The sequence below is a fragment of the Cervus canadensis genome, chromosome 3, assembly GCF_019320065.1.
Source record: "Cervus canadensis isolate Bull #8, Minnesota chromosome 3, ASM1932006v1, whole genome shotgun sequence".
Taxonomy (NCBI): domain Eukaryota; kingdom Metazoa; phylum Chordata; class Mammalia; order Artiodactyla; family Cervidae; genus Cervus; species Cervus canadensis.
This window is the reverse complement of record NC_057388.1, coordinates 82,917,738-82,932,234: the sequence shown is the minus strand read 5'-3', so window position 1 is coordinate 82,932,234 and position 14,497 is coordinate 82,917,738. Positions and strand designations below refer to the sequence as shown.

At 36.7% G+C, this 14,497-nt stretch overlaps 1 protein-coding gene across 2 annotated transcripts in view; it reads left to right on the top strand.

Annotated features, from left to right (window-relative positions):
• The window catches only part of SLC13A1 (solute carrier family 13 member 1), a 107,622-nt gene that overhangs the window by 23,957 nt on the left and 69,168 nt on the right, over positions 1-14,497 (top strand). For both annotated transcript variants that reach the window (XM_043463603.1, XM_043463602.1), the window contains exons 3-6: positions 2,822-2,958; positions 5,150-5,337; positions 5,928-5,985; positions 6,063-6,111. In XM_043463603.1, the coding sequence (XP_043319538.1) occupies positions 2,822-2,958; positions 5,150-5,337; positions 5,928-5,985; positions 6,063-6,111 (432 nt within the window). The remainder of the gene's footprint in view (positions 1-2,821; positions 2,959-5,149; positions 5,338-5,927; positions 5,986-6,062; positions 6,112-14,497) is intronic.

Below are 14,497 nucleotides of genomic sequence, written 5' to 3'. Positions count from 1 at the left end.
TTAGGATGGACTGGTTGGATCTCCTTGCAGTCCAAGGGACTCTCAAGAGTCTTCTCCAACACCACAGTTCAAAGGCATCAATTTTTCAGCACTCAGCTTTCTTCACAGTCCAACTCTCACATCCATACATGACCACTGGAAAAACCACAGCCTTGACTAGACGGACCTTTGTTGGCAAAGTAATGTCATCGATCATCGAAATGGAACCTGAATCCATCCATGGATAATGGATCATTGAAAAAGCAAGAGAGTTCCAGAAAAACGTCTATTTCTGCTTTATTGACTATGCCAAAGCCTTTGACTGTGTGGATCACAACAAGCTGTGGAAAATTCTTCCAGAGATGGGAATACCAGACTACCTGACCTCTGTATGCAGGTCAGGAAGCAACAGTTAGAACTGGGCATGGAACAACAGACTGGTTCCAAATAGGAAAAGGAGTAGGTTAAGGCTGTGTATTGTCACCCTACTCACTTAACTTATATGCAGAGTACATCCTGAGAAACACTGGGCTGGATGAAGCACAAGCTGGAATCAAGATTGCTGGGAGAAATACCAATAACCTCGGATATACAGAGGACACCACCCTTATGGCAGAAAGTGAAGAAGAACTAAAGAGCCTCTTGATGAAAGTGAAAGAGGAGAGTGAAAAAGTTGGCTTAAAGCTCAACATTCAGAAAACTAAGATCATGGCATCCGGTCCCATCACTTCATGGCAAATAGATGGGGAAACAGTGGAAACAGTGGCTGACTTTATTTTGGGGGGCTCCAAAATCACTGCAGATGGTGACTGCAGTCATGAAATTAAAAGACACTTACTCCTTGGAAGGAAAGTTATGACCAACCTAGACAGTATATTAAAAAGCAGACACATTACTTTGCCAACAAAGGTCCAGTGAGAAAGTTGTATTTAAAAGGAGCAGTAATCCTGGAGATCAAACCACTCAATCCTAAAGGAAATCAACCTGAATATTCATTAGAAGGACTGAAGCTGAAGCAGAAGCTCCAATACTTTGGCCACCTGATGAGAAGAACTGACTCATTGGAAAAGACCTTGATGTTGGGAAAGAATGAGGGCAGGAGGAGAAGAGGGCGACAGAGAATGAGATTGTTGAATGGCATCATCGACTCAGTGGACATGAGTTTGAGCAAACTCAGGGAGATAGTGATGGACAGGGAAGCCTGGCATGCTGCAGTCCATGGGGTTGCAAAGAGTCAGACACAACTAAGTGACTGAACAACAAAAACATCCTGTTGGTAAGGCTTCCACATAAGTCCTCCAGACATCCAGCTATGTCTTGCCCCTAGAATTCTGCATGTGTGTCCACCTTCAGGTGTACAAAAGCAAAACACAGTCCGTGGTTACTTGAGCTGTGAATGGCAGTAGAAGAAATGCATGTCTGATCTTTCCAGGCTCTCATCTACGCCCGGTGCCTCCCTCCTAGCCAAAGGGCCAGTTCTTTCACATCCTGCATCAGCTTTCTCTAGTCAACAAAATTCGGTCTCACACAGTGTTGGAAAAGTAAATTTTTTTTTAATGAAGAAAAAGCTTCCCTGCTTTCTTTTCCAGAAACCTGCCATTTCAGGAGATAAAGCCAAATTAACTTGCATGTGTGTTTCCTTTTTGTTCTTACTGAGAGGAGTTTATTCATGCCGAGAGGTGTTTCTTACCTTTATACAATCTAAGGGTACCCATCTGAAGAAAATGGATTCAGTTTCCCATTAAAAGCATGAAATGCATTGAAGCTAGAATATCTGTCTCCACGCAACTCTCAGCCACTCAGCACATAACTACCTAGACCTCAGCTGAAACATTCTCAGGAAAGATGGCACATTCAAAATGCCAGGCATGCAATTTATCACCTGGATTTCTATCTTCTGCTTGGGTACAGTACTGCTATAATGAAGTTCATCTGTCCAATATTGTGGGTAGAGACTTCTATAAAAAACTAACCCATGACACAGGTCTTTTTTTTTTTTTCATAGTTGAAATATAACCCACAATACAGTTTGTTTTTTTTTCCCCCTGTGGGAGAGGATTTCAACACAGCCTTGTGATTCAATTTAAGCCAAGTATTTCGTAAAGTCAGGACTCTTGAATATCACCATGAGGTATTTTAAAATAAGGTTTCTATGATTAGATAAGTTTGAAAAATATGTGGCATAGGGTATCCCACTCTTTGAGAGTGATAGTTTACACTGGTGTTTAAAGGTTTTGAGAAGGCCTACAAGAAATAAAATTCTAGAATCTTAAGAAATTCTGTTTTCTAAACTTATTCGACCACAGAAGCTTTTTTTTAAAAAAGAAAAATATTATGTACCTCTCAGAGAATTCTTTTGTAAATCCTGCTGCAAATTGTTGCCCAAGTGTCTGTACGCTCTACTAATCGCCATTCAAAATACAAAAGAATAACTGCCGTCTGGGCATAATGGTGATAATGAAGATATTGGTGAGCCAGAGTTTGACTTGAGACTTTTCCTCATCACAGTCATGGCCAGTCTGCTATAAGACTGCAAACTAATTAGCCCCAGTTTACAGATGGAGAAATTAAGGAATAGAAGGCACTTGCCTGATGTTACTCAGGTCTTTAAAAACTCAGTATATGGGTACTCTCTCTATATATATATTTTTTCTTAATACTACTTTTTCTGGATAAGGATGTGGAACTGATTTAAATTTGTATTCAGACACATTTGCATTCCTTTCAACAAAATGGAAAGATTATGTAGTTGAAGGTCAAAGTTAGGAGCAGCAAAATAATGCCTTTCTGGTGCACTGTCGTTTTTCAGCATAAATACTCACGGGTTTAATTGTAATTTCAGGTGGCATCTGCTTATTTCAAAGATTTTCACCTACTGCTGATTGGAGTCATCTGTTTAGCAACATCCATAGAAAAATGGAACCTGCACAAAAGGATCGCTCTGAGAATGGTGATGATGGTGGGTGTGAACCCGGCATGGTAAGTGCTGTGTTCACTGCTCCAGGCTTACATTCCATACAGACCATTTTTGTACAGAGCGAATAACCGGATAAGTAATGCACATCCAGCCAATCGTTTGTATGGCAGTGTAATTCATGTTGTTGTTTTTTTTCTCTGCAAAAATGAAAGTGATATAAAGGGTACTTGAATTAGAGGTGAAAAAAAACTTTCATTTCACTGCAAGTCTAATTACAGGGAGATTGGAATAAGTGCACACAACTCTTTCACCTTTTATGCTCTGTAGGAGTCAAAGCTGAGAGAAGTCTGAACCTCAGCAAACAAGATTGATAGACTTCTGGGTAGATTTCACTACTACCTTGTTTATTGGGCTGATTACACATTCAAGACTTGTTCAAGAGTAGCCTTGATCATCAGGAAGGATGTTAAGAACCCACGACAAACACATTTACTGACAAAATACAAATATGTGCAGAAAAATTCCGAGGTGAACATTTCTCTTTGTAAATTAATTGTTCCAAAGTAAAACAATCAAATAAGAAGTTTCATCTATAGAATGTGAAATCACTCATTGGACTGATTTTGCCCAATAAAATAAATTTTGCCCACCAAAATCCATTAAATTAATTGGCCATTTTGGTTTTAATTCTAGCTCTTGTTAAGAACATAGATGGGAACTGGAAAAAAAAAAATCCAGCATCATAATCATTTACATAACGGCATTATGCTTTAAAACCTTAGGTGATTCTTCCCATCTCATCTTGCTTTAAACATAAGAAAATTTATTGAATTATGCTGCATAATTCGTGTCAGGGTATAACAATGTCTGTGTTTATCATTTATGGAGCATACTCTTTTGTAAATAGAAAAAGCATTCAATAACTCAGATGAAGCCTATTTTGTACAAACATTTGTAACTTAAAATTTTTAGAACATGTATGTATTAAGGACGTTTCACTCTTAAAATGAAATGGTGTTCCATGCCTCTTGAAGGGCTATAGGAAATGTGTCTCTTTTTCTTGGCCATCTGCTCACTGGCCCAAGAGGGAGGAGTCACACGCTGCACAGTGGGACAGGGTCCTGTCCATTATACCACTAAGTGGTTTTTCAAGTTAAGGCATTTTTACCACACAAGAGTTTTACCAGTTCCCAATCTTTTCGTACCAAGAGATTTGTACTGAGAGATTGTTTTGCCAATGCTTTAAGTTGAAATTGTTCCTATTTTTTAATTAGAATAGTTTATTGTTTAAACAGTTTTCTTAAAAGTTTTGTTTCATTTTTCACATAGAAAATATCCACCTTATCTGTAGTTGGAATGTAGAATGTGGAATTTTTCTTATAGATCTATTTCAAAAGAAAGAGAATTTCATAAATGGTTCTATATGGAAAGACATGCTTCTGAATGATATTCTTGGACCTCCTACTCAAAAGAGATCATGTTTTTTTCCCCCAGTTGTGATTTTGAAAGTTTATAGACATGGTTCAAAATCCTATAATCTTTGGTATGTTATTTTTTAAGGGAGAAGGATTACTCTATTTGTATGAGGAGACAATGTAATACATCCAGCTCTTGACAACAGGCAGGAAAGTCAGATTCAGGAGAGCGTGAATAATTGAATCTACAGAAAATTCTGAAACCTCATTTTAGCTAGTGATTTTAACCATTTTCTCCACCCACCATATACTGAACCAGAGTAATAAACAAGTAAAAAGCAGACTTATAAATATTAACCTCCCTCCTTGCCCTTGTTCTTCCTTGGCACATATACAAATAGACAGAGATATGACCCAAATATAAAAGAAAGAATAAGGGATCCTAAATGCGAATGCCAATTGCACCTTATTTTATAAGTATTTGAAGATGGGCCATCTGTAAAGGGCATTTGAATATTGGTGTAATATTACAAGCTGTTACACCATCTACCAACTTGCAGTTTGATTATAAGTTTTATCATTTTTTCTGGTTTTGGAGAGAAGACTCTTATAGTTTCCAGGGAGACAAACCTCGTAATAAGTCCTGTCTTACATGTGCCATTTGGATTTCTACCTGGCTATCCTGTTCTCAGAGTTCTTTATCTGGGTGAAACCTTAACTGTCTTTATGTTTTGGAGAAATGAATTCTCAGCTCACAAACAACATCCTTTACAGGAAAGTACTGTGGAGCTGGTGAAGCTAGAGAGCACAGTTCACACTGAAGGCCCTCTTGTTTCAGGCTGTCCTTGGGGTTCATGAGCAGTACCGCCTTCCTGTCGATGTGGCTTAGCAACACCTCTACTGCCGCCATGGTGATGCCCATCGTGGAGGCTGTGGCCCAGCAGGTCATCAGTGCGGAAGCAGAGGTGGAGGCTACTCAGATGAGCTATTTCGGTGGATCTACCAACCAGGCACTGGAAATAGATGGTATCACATTTGCTTTGGCCATGGTGGGCTCTGGCTATTTGGGCAGTGGGATAAATTCAAGGATTATATTTTGAATTAATTATCCATACAGGCATGATATGAGTTCAACCTTACTCTCCCTCTATTTCCCAGTATTTATACAAAGGAATTATATTACCCAAATATTTTACCTTCAATTGATGGTTGAATTTACATTCTCTGACAAAAGGGGGAGAATAAGAATGACTTCTCTATACTTCAACCAATCTGATAAAACTCTCTTTCATGTTTTTATCAGTAGACTCAGGTTACTCTTTTACCCTGAAATGACTTTCCTGCATAATTTGTGAACCTTTAATTCCTGTATTCTATTTGGAGACAGCATTACATTCTACCTTGGTTATTTCCGGTTCTGATAAACTGCTCTGATGCAGTGAGAAAAATGTTGGGAAGATACTGGTGTTTGTAGAACACTTTATTATGATGAAGGTTATGTCAGTACAAAGTGAATTTGTTTATTTTCAGACTCTCATAATGCTTCCACCTTCACACACACACACATACACTGATAATCCTTCATTTTAATTTTTTTTCTATTTAATGTTTTGCAGAAAGTATTAACGGACAAGAAGCAAATGAGAGAAAAGAGAAAACAAAACCAGTTCCAGGGTAAAGAATATTATTTTGATTAGGATTTTCAAAATTATATTTTAATGAAATTATAAACTGGTCAATTTATTTTTCAGATACAGTAATGATGCAGGGAAAATTTCAAGCAAGATGGAGCTGGAAAAGGTACATTAAATTTGATTCTCTCTAAATAATTATACATGAAGTTATATTAGATCTGCAGTTAGATATGTATGCATTTTAAAATCTGTTACTTGCTTCCTTGTCTATGAATTATTTTACTTGCCTGCATCAAAGCATTGTGTAATGGTTTGATAAGCCTTCATGGATGGACTGAAATAAAAATCCTCATAGAAAAAGTTTTAGGCTCTGAAATCAGCATCATTTTCTCCTTTAAACAGATGCCATAGTGATGGCAGTTAGCATATGTAATTTAAAGAAATATAATGCTAGCCTCAGAATATTGTTTCATTTTCTTATCAAAATCTTGCTGCCTTTTTATTAAGCACATTCTGTTACTTTCAGGTTATGAACTTACAGCAACTCCTATTCGTTTAATTACAATCCAGTTATCTTTAGTGTCCTCCTTGCCAGTAAATTCTAGTAGAATTCATAAGCTGCAGCTGTCAAATGAAGATAGAGGGGCTGTTTGTAGCCATTCTGGCTATTAAAGGAAGGAAGAAGACTTTTGTAAACTATCCCGTAGAATTCATTTTCCCAGAATAAATCAATATAAAAATACTATACTAGGTTTTATCGGGAGAAATATATCTCGAGACCACTGAAAAATAAACCTGCATAGAAATAGTCCTACGGTAACCATGGCATTAGAAATATGAGAGAGGGGCATATGTTCCTTCCTCAGGCTATAATGCATTAGCATGCAACTGAATAGGAAAAAGAAAACCATCTTGTTATTTACAGAAATCTTTAAGGAAAGAGTGATTTTTAAGTAAAGAGAAAACCAATGTAGTGACAAGTCTTAAACCACTAGCTACAGTGTACATTAAGGGTTTTTAAGATGAGAATTGAATACATATTTATGAAAATATTATCATCTTTAGGGAGGGAAAGAATTCCTTTAGGACACAGAAAATCAGCAGTCTGCCAGACGTATTACAGAAAAATGCATCAGAAATGAGCTTTAAACACTGTTGGGTATACTTGCACTCACTTGGTAACTTTCTTGTGGTCATCTTTAGAAACCCAGTTTTCTGGTGTCATGCTTAAATTTGAGATCAAGACTCTTCCAATGGATTGGTTATCCAGCACTGTCCCAGGCATGGTATGAAAGTCTATGGATGCAAAGACCTCCTCTTTACCATGAGCAACTCAGGGTGTAATGGGGAAGGTGGACTTTAAAAAAAAAACTGGGACATAAATACCACACCAAAGGTACACACAGAGACCAGATCTCCCAGAAGCTGAAACAACTAGCTCAGTCTGGGAATATTGCCAAGAGGGAATATGAGGTCAAGAAATCTGAGTCTGGAGGCAAGATGGCACTCACAGTCATAGATATGCACCCTCCATATGTGCGGGGACCAGGCCTACTTGGTTCCCCATTTAATACCCTACCACATTCCACTGCTTGACAGAGAGTAAGTATTCAATACATAATTATCTTGGCTAATTAATGAAGAAAAGAAAAAGGAAGAGGTAACGTAATCAGAGAATACATAAAATTCAAAGACCCCAAAATGTAGAGAGGGGGGATTTTGCAGGAAGCACGTCCAGTGCAGGTGCCAGGGATGAGCTGTGGAAAGTGAAATGTCTGGAGAGTTGGGCCAGATGAAAAATAGTAGTTTGTGCCATGCAAAGGATCCTAGTTTATCTTAAGAGAAATGGAGAGCTTTGAAGCTAGGCGGCAGTATGGTAAATCCTGCCCTTTGAGAAGCTTACTGTGGTAACAGTGTGAAGGACAGAGGGTATGGCTTAACTGGACTTTCTGATTAGTATGACTTCATGGATGAGACTGATAAAAGCATGGAAGATGCCTCTGCTACAGAAAGCTAGATAAGAGAAGGTTGTGATGCCTCTGAGGGAGGAAGAAGTTTTCAAAAGGGAAATGTGAGATAACTGGGGTCTATTTTAGGCAGTAAAGATTAAGTTCTGGGTTTGATAGAGAAGAACTAGACCTTTGAATAATGATTCTATGGTCGTTCTATAACTTCATACATAAAATTTTAGCTTGGTGTAAAAGAAAAATTATGGGATAACTTTTTGCTCTAATAAAGTGCTATTTATAGGGGGTCACATGAAAGTATTTTTCACATACTGTATATTTAAGATAGATTTTTATTTTTGACAATTACAAATCTCAGATATAAACATAGTAGGTAATTATAACATGTTATAATTATAATAAATTGCACCTGTTCTTTGCCAGATTTAAACTGGATAATTTAAGATTAACTGATTATGTGGGAGAATCTGTATGCATTTAATCTAGCTATAAAATGGAAGAAATATTTATATTCATAATGTTTCAGTCTTCTGCCTTTTTTCATTAAGTAGATAAGACATTTTATTGAATTAAATTAAATCCTCTGTGGTTTGGCTTTGAATGTGAACTGCAAGTCAAAAAAGATCCAAATATTACTCTTTTTGAGAGAGGATGGTTTAAAATAAATTTCAAAGAAGGAAAAGAAGAAACAAAAAGGCATAGGGTTTTTTGGTAATTCACACCATTTTGCCATTTTTTTACACATTCGAATCACCAATGTGTTGATTTGATATACCTACATATTGAAAAATGATTACCACCATAGTTTTATTTAACACCTCCATCATATTATATCATTACTATTTATTGCAGTGTGAACATTCAAAATTTACTCTCTTAGCAACTTTCAACTACTGTATATAATATTATTAATTATAATAATCTTGCATTTGATACCTGGAACTTATTCATCTTAAAACTGGAAGCAGGTACCCTTTAACCTTTATCTCCCCATCCCCCCCTGCTCTTCCCTCTAACCCCTGGTAAGCAACACTCTACTCTCCATTCTGTGTGTTCAGCTTTTATGGATTTCCCACATCAATGATTGTTGTTGCTTAGTCACTAAGTCCTGTCTGACTCTTTTCTACCTCATGGACTTTGTCCCACCAGGCTCCTCTGTCCATGGGATTTCCCAGGCAAGAATATTGGAGTGGGTTGCCATTTCCTTCTCCAGGGGATCTTCCCAACCCAGCGATCGAACCCATATCTCCTGCGTTGGCAGGCAGATTCTTTATCACTGAGCCACCGGAAAAGCCCCTGTAAAAGTGATACCATGCAGTATTTGTCTTTCCCTGCCTGACTTACTTCACTTAGCATAAAGCTAGTATAATGATTGCCATTTCAATGGGTGTGAGATGATAACTCATTGTGTTTTTGATTTGTATTCCTCTGATGATTAGTAATGTTAAGCACTTTTCATGTACCTGTTGACCATTTGGGTGTCTTCTTTGTGAACCCGTCTTTTCAGTTCCTCTGCCTGTTTTTCAGTTGGATCGTCTGGGAGGTTATTTTGTTTGCTTGTTCGATTGGTTGGTTGTTTTTGCTAGTGAGTTGTATGAGTTCTTTGTAAACATTATCAGTCCTAAAATTCTTGTTACTAGAATTGCAAAGTATTGATATAGATGATAATGATAATTTGATGGTAATTTTCCTTTTGCTGCTGCTGCAGCAGCCAATGGTGATTATACATCGGTTTTGAAGCTGATAGATATTCACCAGTTCCTCAGATTCCAGAAATGATTCAGGAGCACTCTTATCTGAGTCTCATTCCTAAGCTGCATACATGAAAAAGACTCACAGTGTTCCCTTTTCACCATAGGCAAAGGCCCAAACATTAGCAGAGCTCCCTACTAATGCCCAGAATAAAAATGGTAGGTAGGTATTTAGCCCATAAATTCTTTATTACTCCAAAAGTAGCTGAAATATTTTTAGAGAAGAAAAGGAACAAGAAGAAAGGAAGATCCCAAAAGACACTGACATATATGAGGGAATAATTTGTCAGGTTCCAGTGGAGCAGTTGGGAGACCAATCATCACTCATATTATTTCCATAAGAAATGAATTTCAGGTATCCGGAAATCAATTTTTATATACCAAAAGAAGAATCAACTTGCTATGTTTTTTCCTTGTTTCAAGCACTGGTATTAATCAAAGAAATATCTCAGATTTTTACACTAGCTCAATTTCTAAACCTCCAGGCATCTTTGAGTGAAAGGAATTGGAAATTCTGTATGTTTTTAATGAAAGGTCTAAAATAATTGTTTTCCATTCATCTTATATAATTTGTAGTTTCCCCAAAAGGAAAAGTTCAAAGGAAAATTTCCTTGAACAAATTGAATCTTGCTTTTAATTAGATGTTGTTTAGTTTGGTAGTGAAATCCTTATTATTCAAAATAGAATTCTATAAAACAGCACTGTCTAATATTCTCCAAGAATTCTAAGAACCCAATAATAGTAATAAGCATGGTTCATAATATCATGGGCTAGGGGTGTTATTTCTGCCAAGTAGGCAGGGACCAGAATATCTGGTCCCTAGATCAAATGCGGAAATGGCATTTTTAATTAGATCAGGTAGGTGCTACAAACAAAAGTTCTAAATTGCTTTCCCCTTTTCCTAGACCAGGCAAAGTTAGTTGGGCAGCAAGGCCAGTTTTTAGCACTGCTGAGACCTCACTTGACACAACCTACTATGGGTTTCCTTTACCCATCCAGCCAAATTCTGCAGGTTATAAAGAGGTGAGCAGAAAGAGAGAGAGAGAAAGACTATCACATACCCTTTAGGAATCACAGCATCACCAAAAGGCAAGAGATAACAAGTGTTGTTGAAGAAAAGGGAACCCCTATGGTTTGTTGGTGGGAATGTAAATTGGCGCAACCACTATAGAAAACAATGTAAAGGTTTCTCAAAATATTAAAACAGGATCTAACAATCCCACTACAGGGTATATATGCAAAGGAAATGAAAACAGGATCTTGAAGAGATATATGCACTCACACTGTAGCATTATTCACAATAGCCAAAATATGGAAAAAATGAATGAATGGATTCAGAAGATGTGATATGCATATACCATGATATATTATTAAGCCATGAGAAAAAAAAGGCAATTCTGCCATTCCAATTACATGGATGAACCTTGAGTGCATATGCTAAGTAAAATAAGTCAGACATAGAAGGACAAATATTGCATGGTTTCATTTATATATGGAATCTTGAGAATAAAAGTAAAACTCGTAGAAACAAAGAATAGAAAATTGATTCCCAGGAGCCAGGGGGTGGGAGTGGGTAAATAGGGAGAGATTAGCAATAGGGTACAAGCATTTGGCTATAAGATAAATAAGGTCAGAGGACCTAATATAAAACATGGAGACTAGAGGTGATAATACTACTGTATGGTTGAGATTGACTAGGGGACTGATATTTGAATGTGTCACCAATGAAAGAGAGAGAAAGGAAGGGAGGGACACATGCTGTAACTGAAGTATTGAAGGGCTGGGTGGGAATAATCTTTTCATAATGCATATGTAGATCAGATCACCATGATGTACACTTTAAATATCTTATGATTTTATTTGTCAGTTATGCCTCAATAAAGTTGAAAAAAATCATAGGATATTTAAAGTATGCATTGGTGATTTGAAGAAGTATTCATGGTGAAATGGTTTCCCCTATATGGTTGATTGGCATATTGATTGCCTCACATATTTATCTTTCTTTTTTTTTTTTTTTTGAGAACATTTAAGTTCTACTCTTGGCAAATTTCAATTGTGGAGTGTATGTCAGGAGGATTGTGGAGGATGTCAGCTCTAGTCACCGTGTCTAGTCAGTGGCTTCTCAGTCCTTACTTATAGCTGAAAGCTTGTACATTTTACTTGTTTTTTTTTTTTTAACTTGGCAGTTTTCTGCACCTCTGGGAACACAAGATGAAGTTGAAGTTTTAAAATAAATTATAACTTTTCTACTCACTAATCCAATTTATGAGAACTCATGCCATTCAATCGAGAATTTGGAAGCCTCATTATCAGTGGTATTAAATCAGAACAAGGGATGATATTTCTGACATATACTGGGATTCAGGTGGTGTTGATTCAGGTGCTGGGATTCACCATGCAAGTGGTGCTTTCCTGGTGGCTCAGTGGTAAAGAATCTACCTACAGTGCAGGAGACTCGAAGATATAGGCTCAATCCCTGGGTCCAGAAGATCCCCTGGAGGAGGAAATGGCAACCCACTCCAATATTCTTGCCTGGGAAATCCCATGAACAGAGGGGCCTGATGGCCTATAGTCCATGGGGTCACAGAAGAGTCAGATACAACTGAGAGACTAAATAACAACAACAAACAACAGGTGGTGAGGCAAATTCAGTTCTGAATAAATAATTTATTTTGACATTCATAAAAAAAGAAGAATCATAGCAGCAGCCTGTGAACACAACCTCACTCAAGATTTTAACACTTATTGTAGTCAAAACCCTAGCTGGGCTCCACTGGTTTACTTAGCTGGGTTTCCACAAGATGTTTTGTTATTAAAGAAATAACTGACTATTGATAATGCATTCTCTTCTATATATCTTTTATTTTTGAACCACAAAAATGTGGTTCTTCACCTTTTATATTGTGGAAATATTATCTAGCAAGTAACATGAGCTTAGCCATGTTGGGAGCAACTGTACTTTCCCCTAACTGTACAGTAAACCTCTGTAAAATAAACCTCCCATAGAATTTATTCTAATACTGTGTGTGTGTTTTGTCTCCTAAAATTCTCAACAGTATTTTTCTTTTCACAGTTCAATTTCCTAACAAAAGGATACATTTATTTTGTTCTCAAATTGTTTTTCATGTATCTTGATTGTGAAATACTTTAATATATACATATTTAAAGAATATAACAAAAAATTTAAAGAAGATGATAAAATGGTTTATACCAATTTATCTTATACCACCCCAGCTTACAAAAAAGAACGTAACAATTTCTAAAAATCCGCATGAGCTCTTCTCTGATTCCATCTCCTTTCCTCACACAATCATGCTGCTGCTGCTGCTAAGTCACTTCAGTCATGTACGACTCTGTGTGACCCCATAGACAACAGCCCACCAGGCTCCCCCGTCCCTGGGATTCTCCAGGCAAGAACACTGGAATGGGTTGCCATTTCCTTCTCCAATGTGTGAAAGTGAAAAGTGAAAGTGAAGTCACACACAATCATATCCAACCCCTTATGGAGGTAGCCACACTCCAGAATTTCAAGTTAATCATTTTCTTCTTTTCTTTTCAGTATTACCACTTCTACTGATTACTTCTTCATCTCAACAAACACCCAAAATAGCGATAGTTTTAATAAGATAGAATTAGGCTGGTGTGATGGTTCCACAATCATGATGACCTTGGCTGTTTCTATGCCTGCTCTGCCATCATCAGCACTTGATGGCTACCTCAGGGTTCAAGATGGCTGCCTCATTGCCCTCTATCCATTCTCTGTCCCAGCTAGCAGGACACAGAAAGGAGAACGCAAAAGGCGTAACAGAGATATACTTAGCAATTCTTCCATTACTTTCCTGGGTTTAGAATTACTCACATTTCTAATTTCTCCTTGAGTTTTAGTTGTATTTTTCTAGGAACTTATGCATTCCATCTCAAATTTAGTTGCATGTTGTTTTTAATATTCTCTTATTACCTATTTAATTTCTATAGTATTTTTAGTTATATATCTTTTCATTCCTAATATTGGAATATTTTTTTCCAAAAGTATACATTTTATAAGTTTTATAAGTCTTGCCAAAGAACCAACTTTTGGCTCTTTTGATCCTGTTTCATGTTCTACATTATTAGTGTCTTCTTTTTATTACGTTTTTCTGTCTACTTTATCTTTTCATTTAGTTTCTGTACTTTTAAAATATAAATTTACATTATTTGTTTTGACTTTTTCTTCTCTTCCAAAGTAAAAATCTGAGGAAACAAATTTTCTTCCATTTTTTCCACCTTAGTTATATTCTATATTTTTCAGTTTTTTGTGTTTTCTGATTTCAATTATATTAGTCTTTGATCCATGGGCTTCTTAGATGTATGTTTTAAATTTTGAAATAAATGGAACTTTTGCAGCTACTTCTTGTTTTGTTTTTTATTTCTAACATAAATTCCCTGTGGTTAAAAGCTTGTCTGTATGACATCAGTTCTTCTAAACTTGCTGAGGCAGATTTGTGGACTAGCCATGGCCAACTGTGATAAATATTTCATTTTACTTAAAAAGAACTGCATATTTTCAGCTTATTGGGTGCAGTATTTTCTAAGCCTTTTAGATCAAGTTTGCCAGTTGTGATTTTCAAGTTGTCTGTGACCTAACAATTTTTGTCTGGTTAGCCAGCAATTAATGCAACTGTTTTGTTAACATCTCCCTCTATGATGTGAATATGTCTATGTCTCCTGATCTGTCAGTTTTGCTTTCTGTATAATTTTAGATTATTTAGATTATGTTATTACATCCCTATCAGTTTAGGGTATTTATATATTCCTGGCTAAGTAATGCTTTTACCATTTTGCCTGTCCCTTTTAA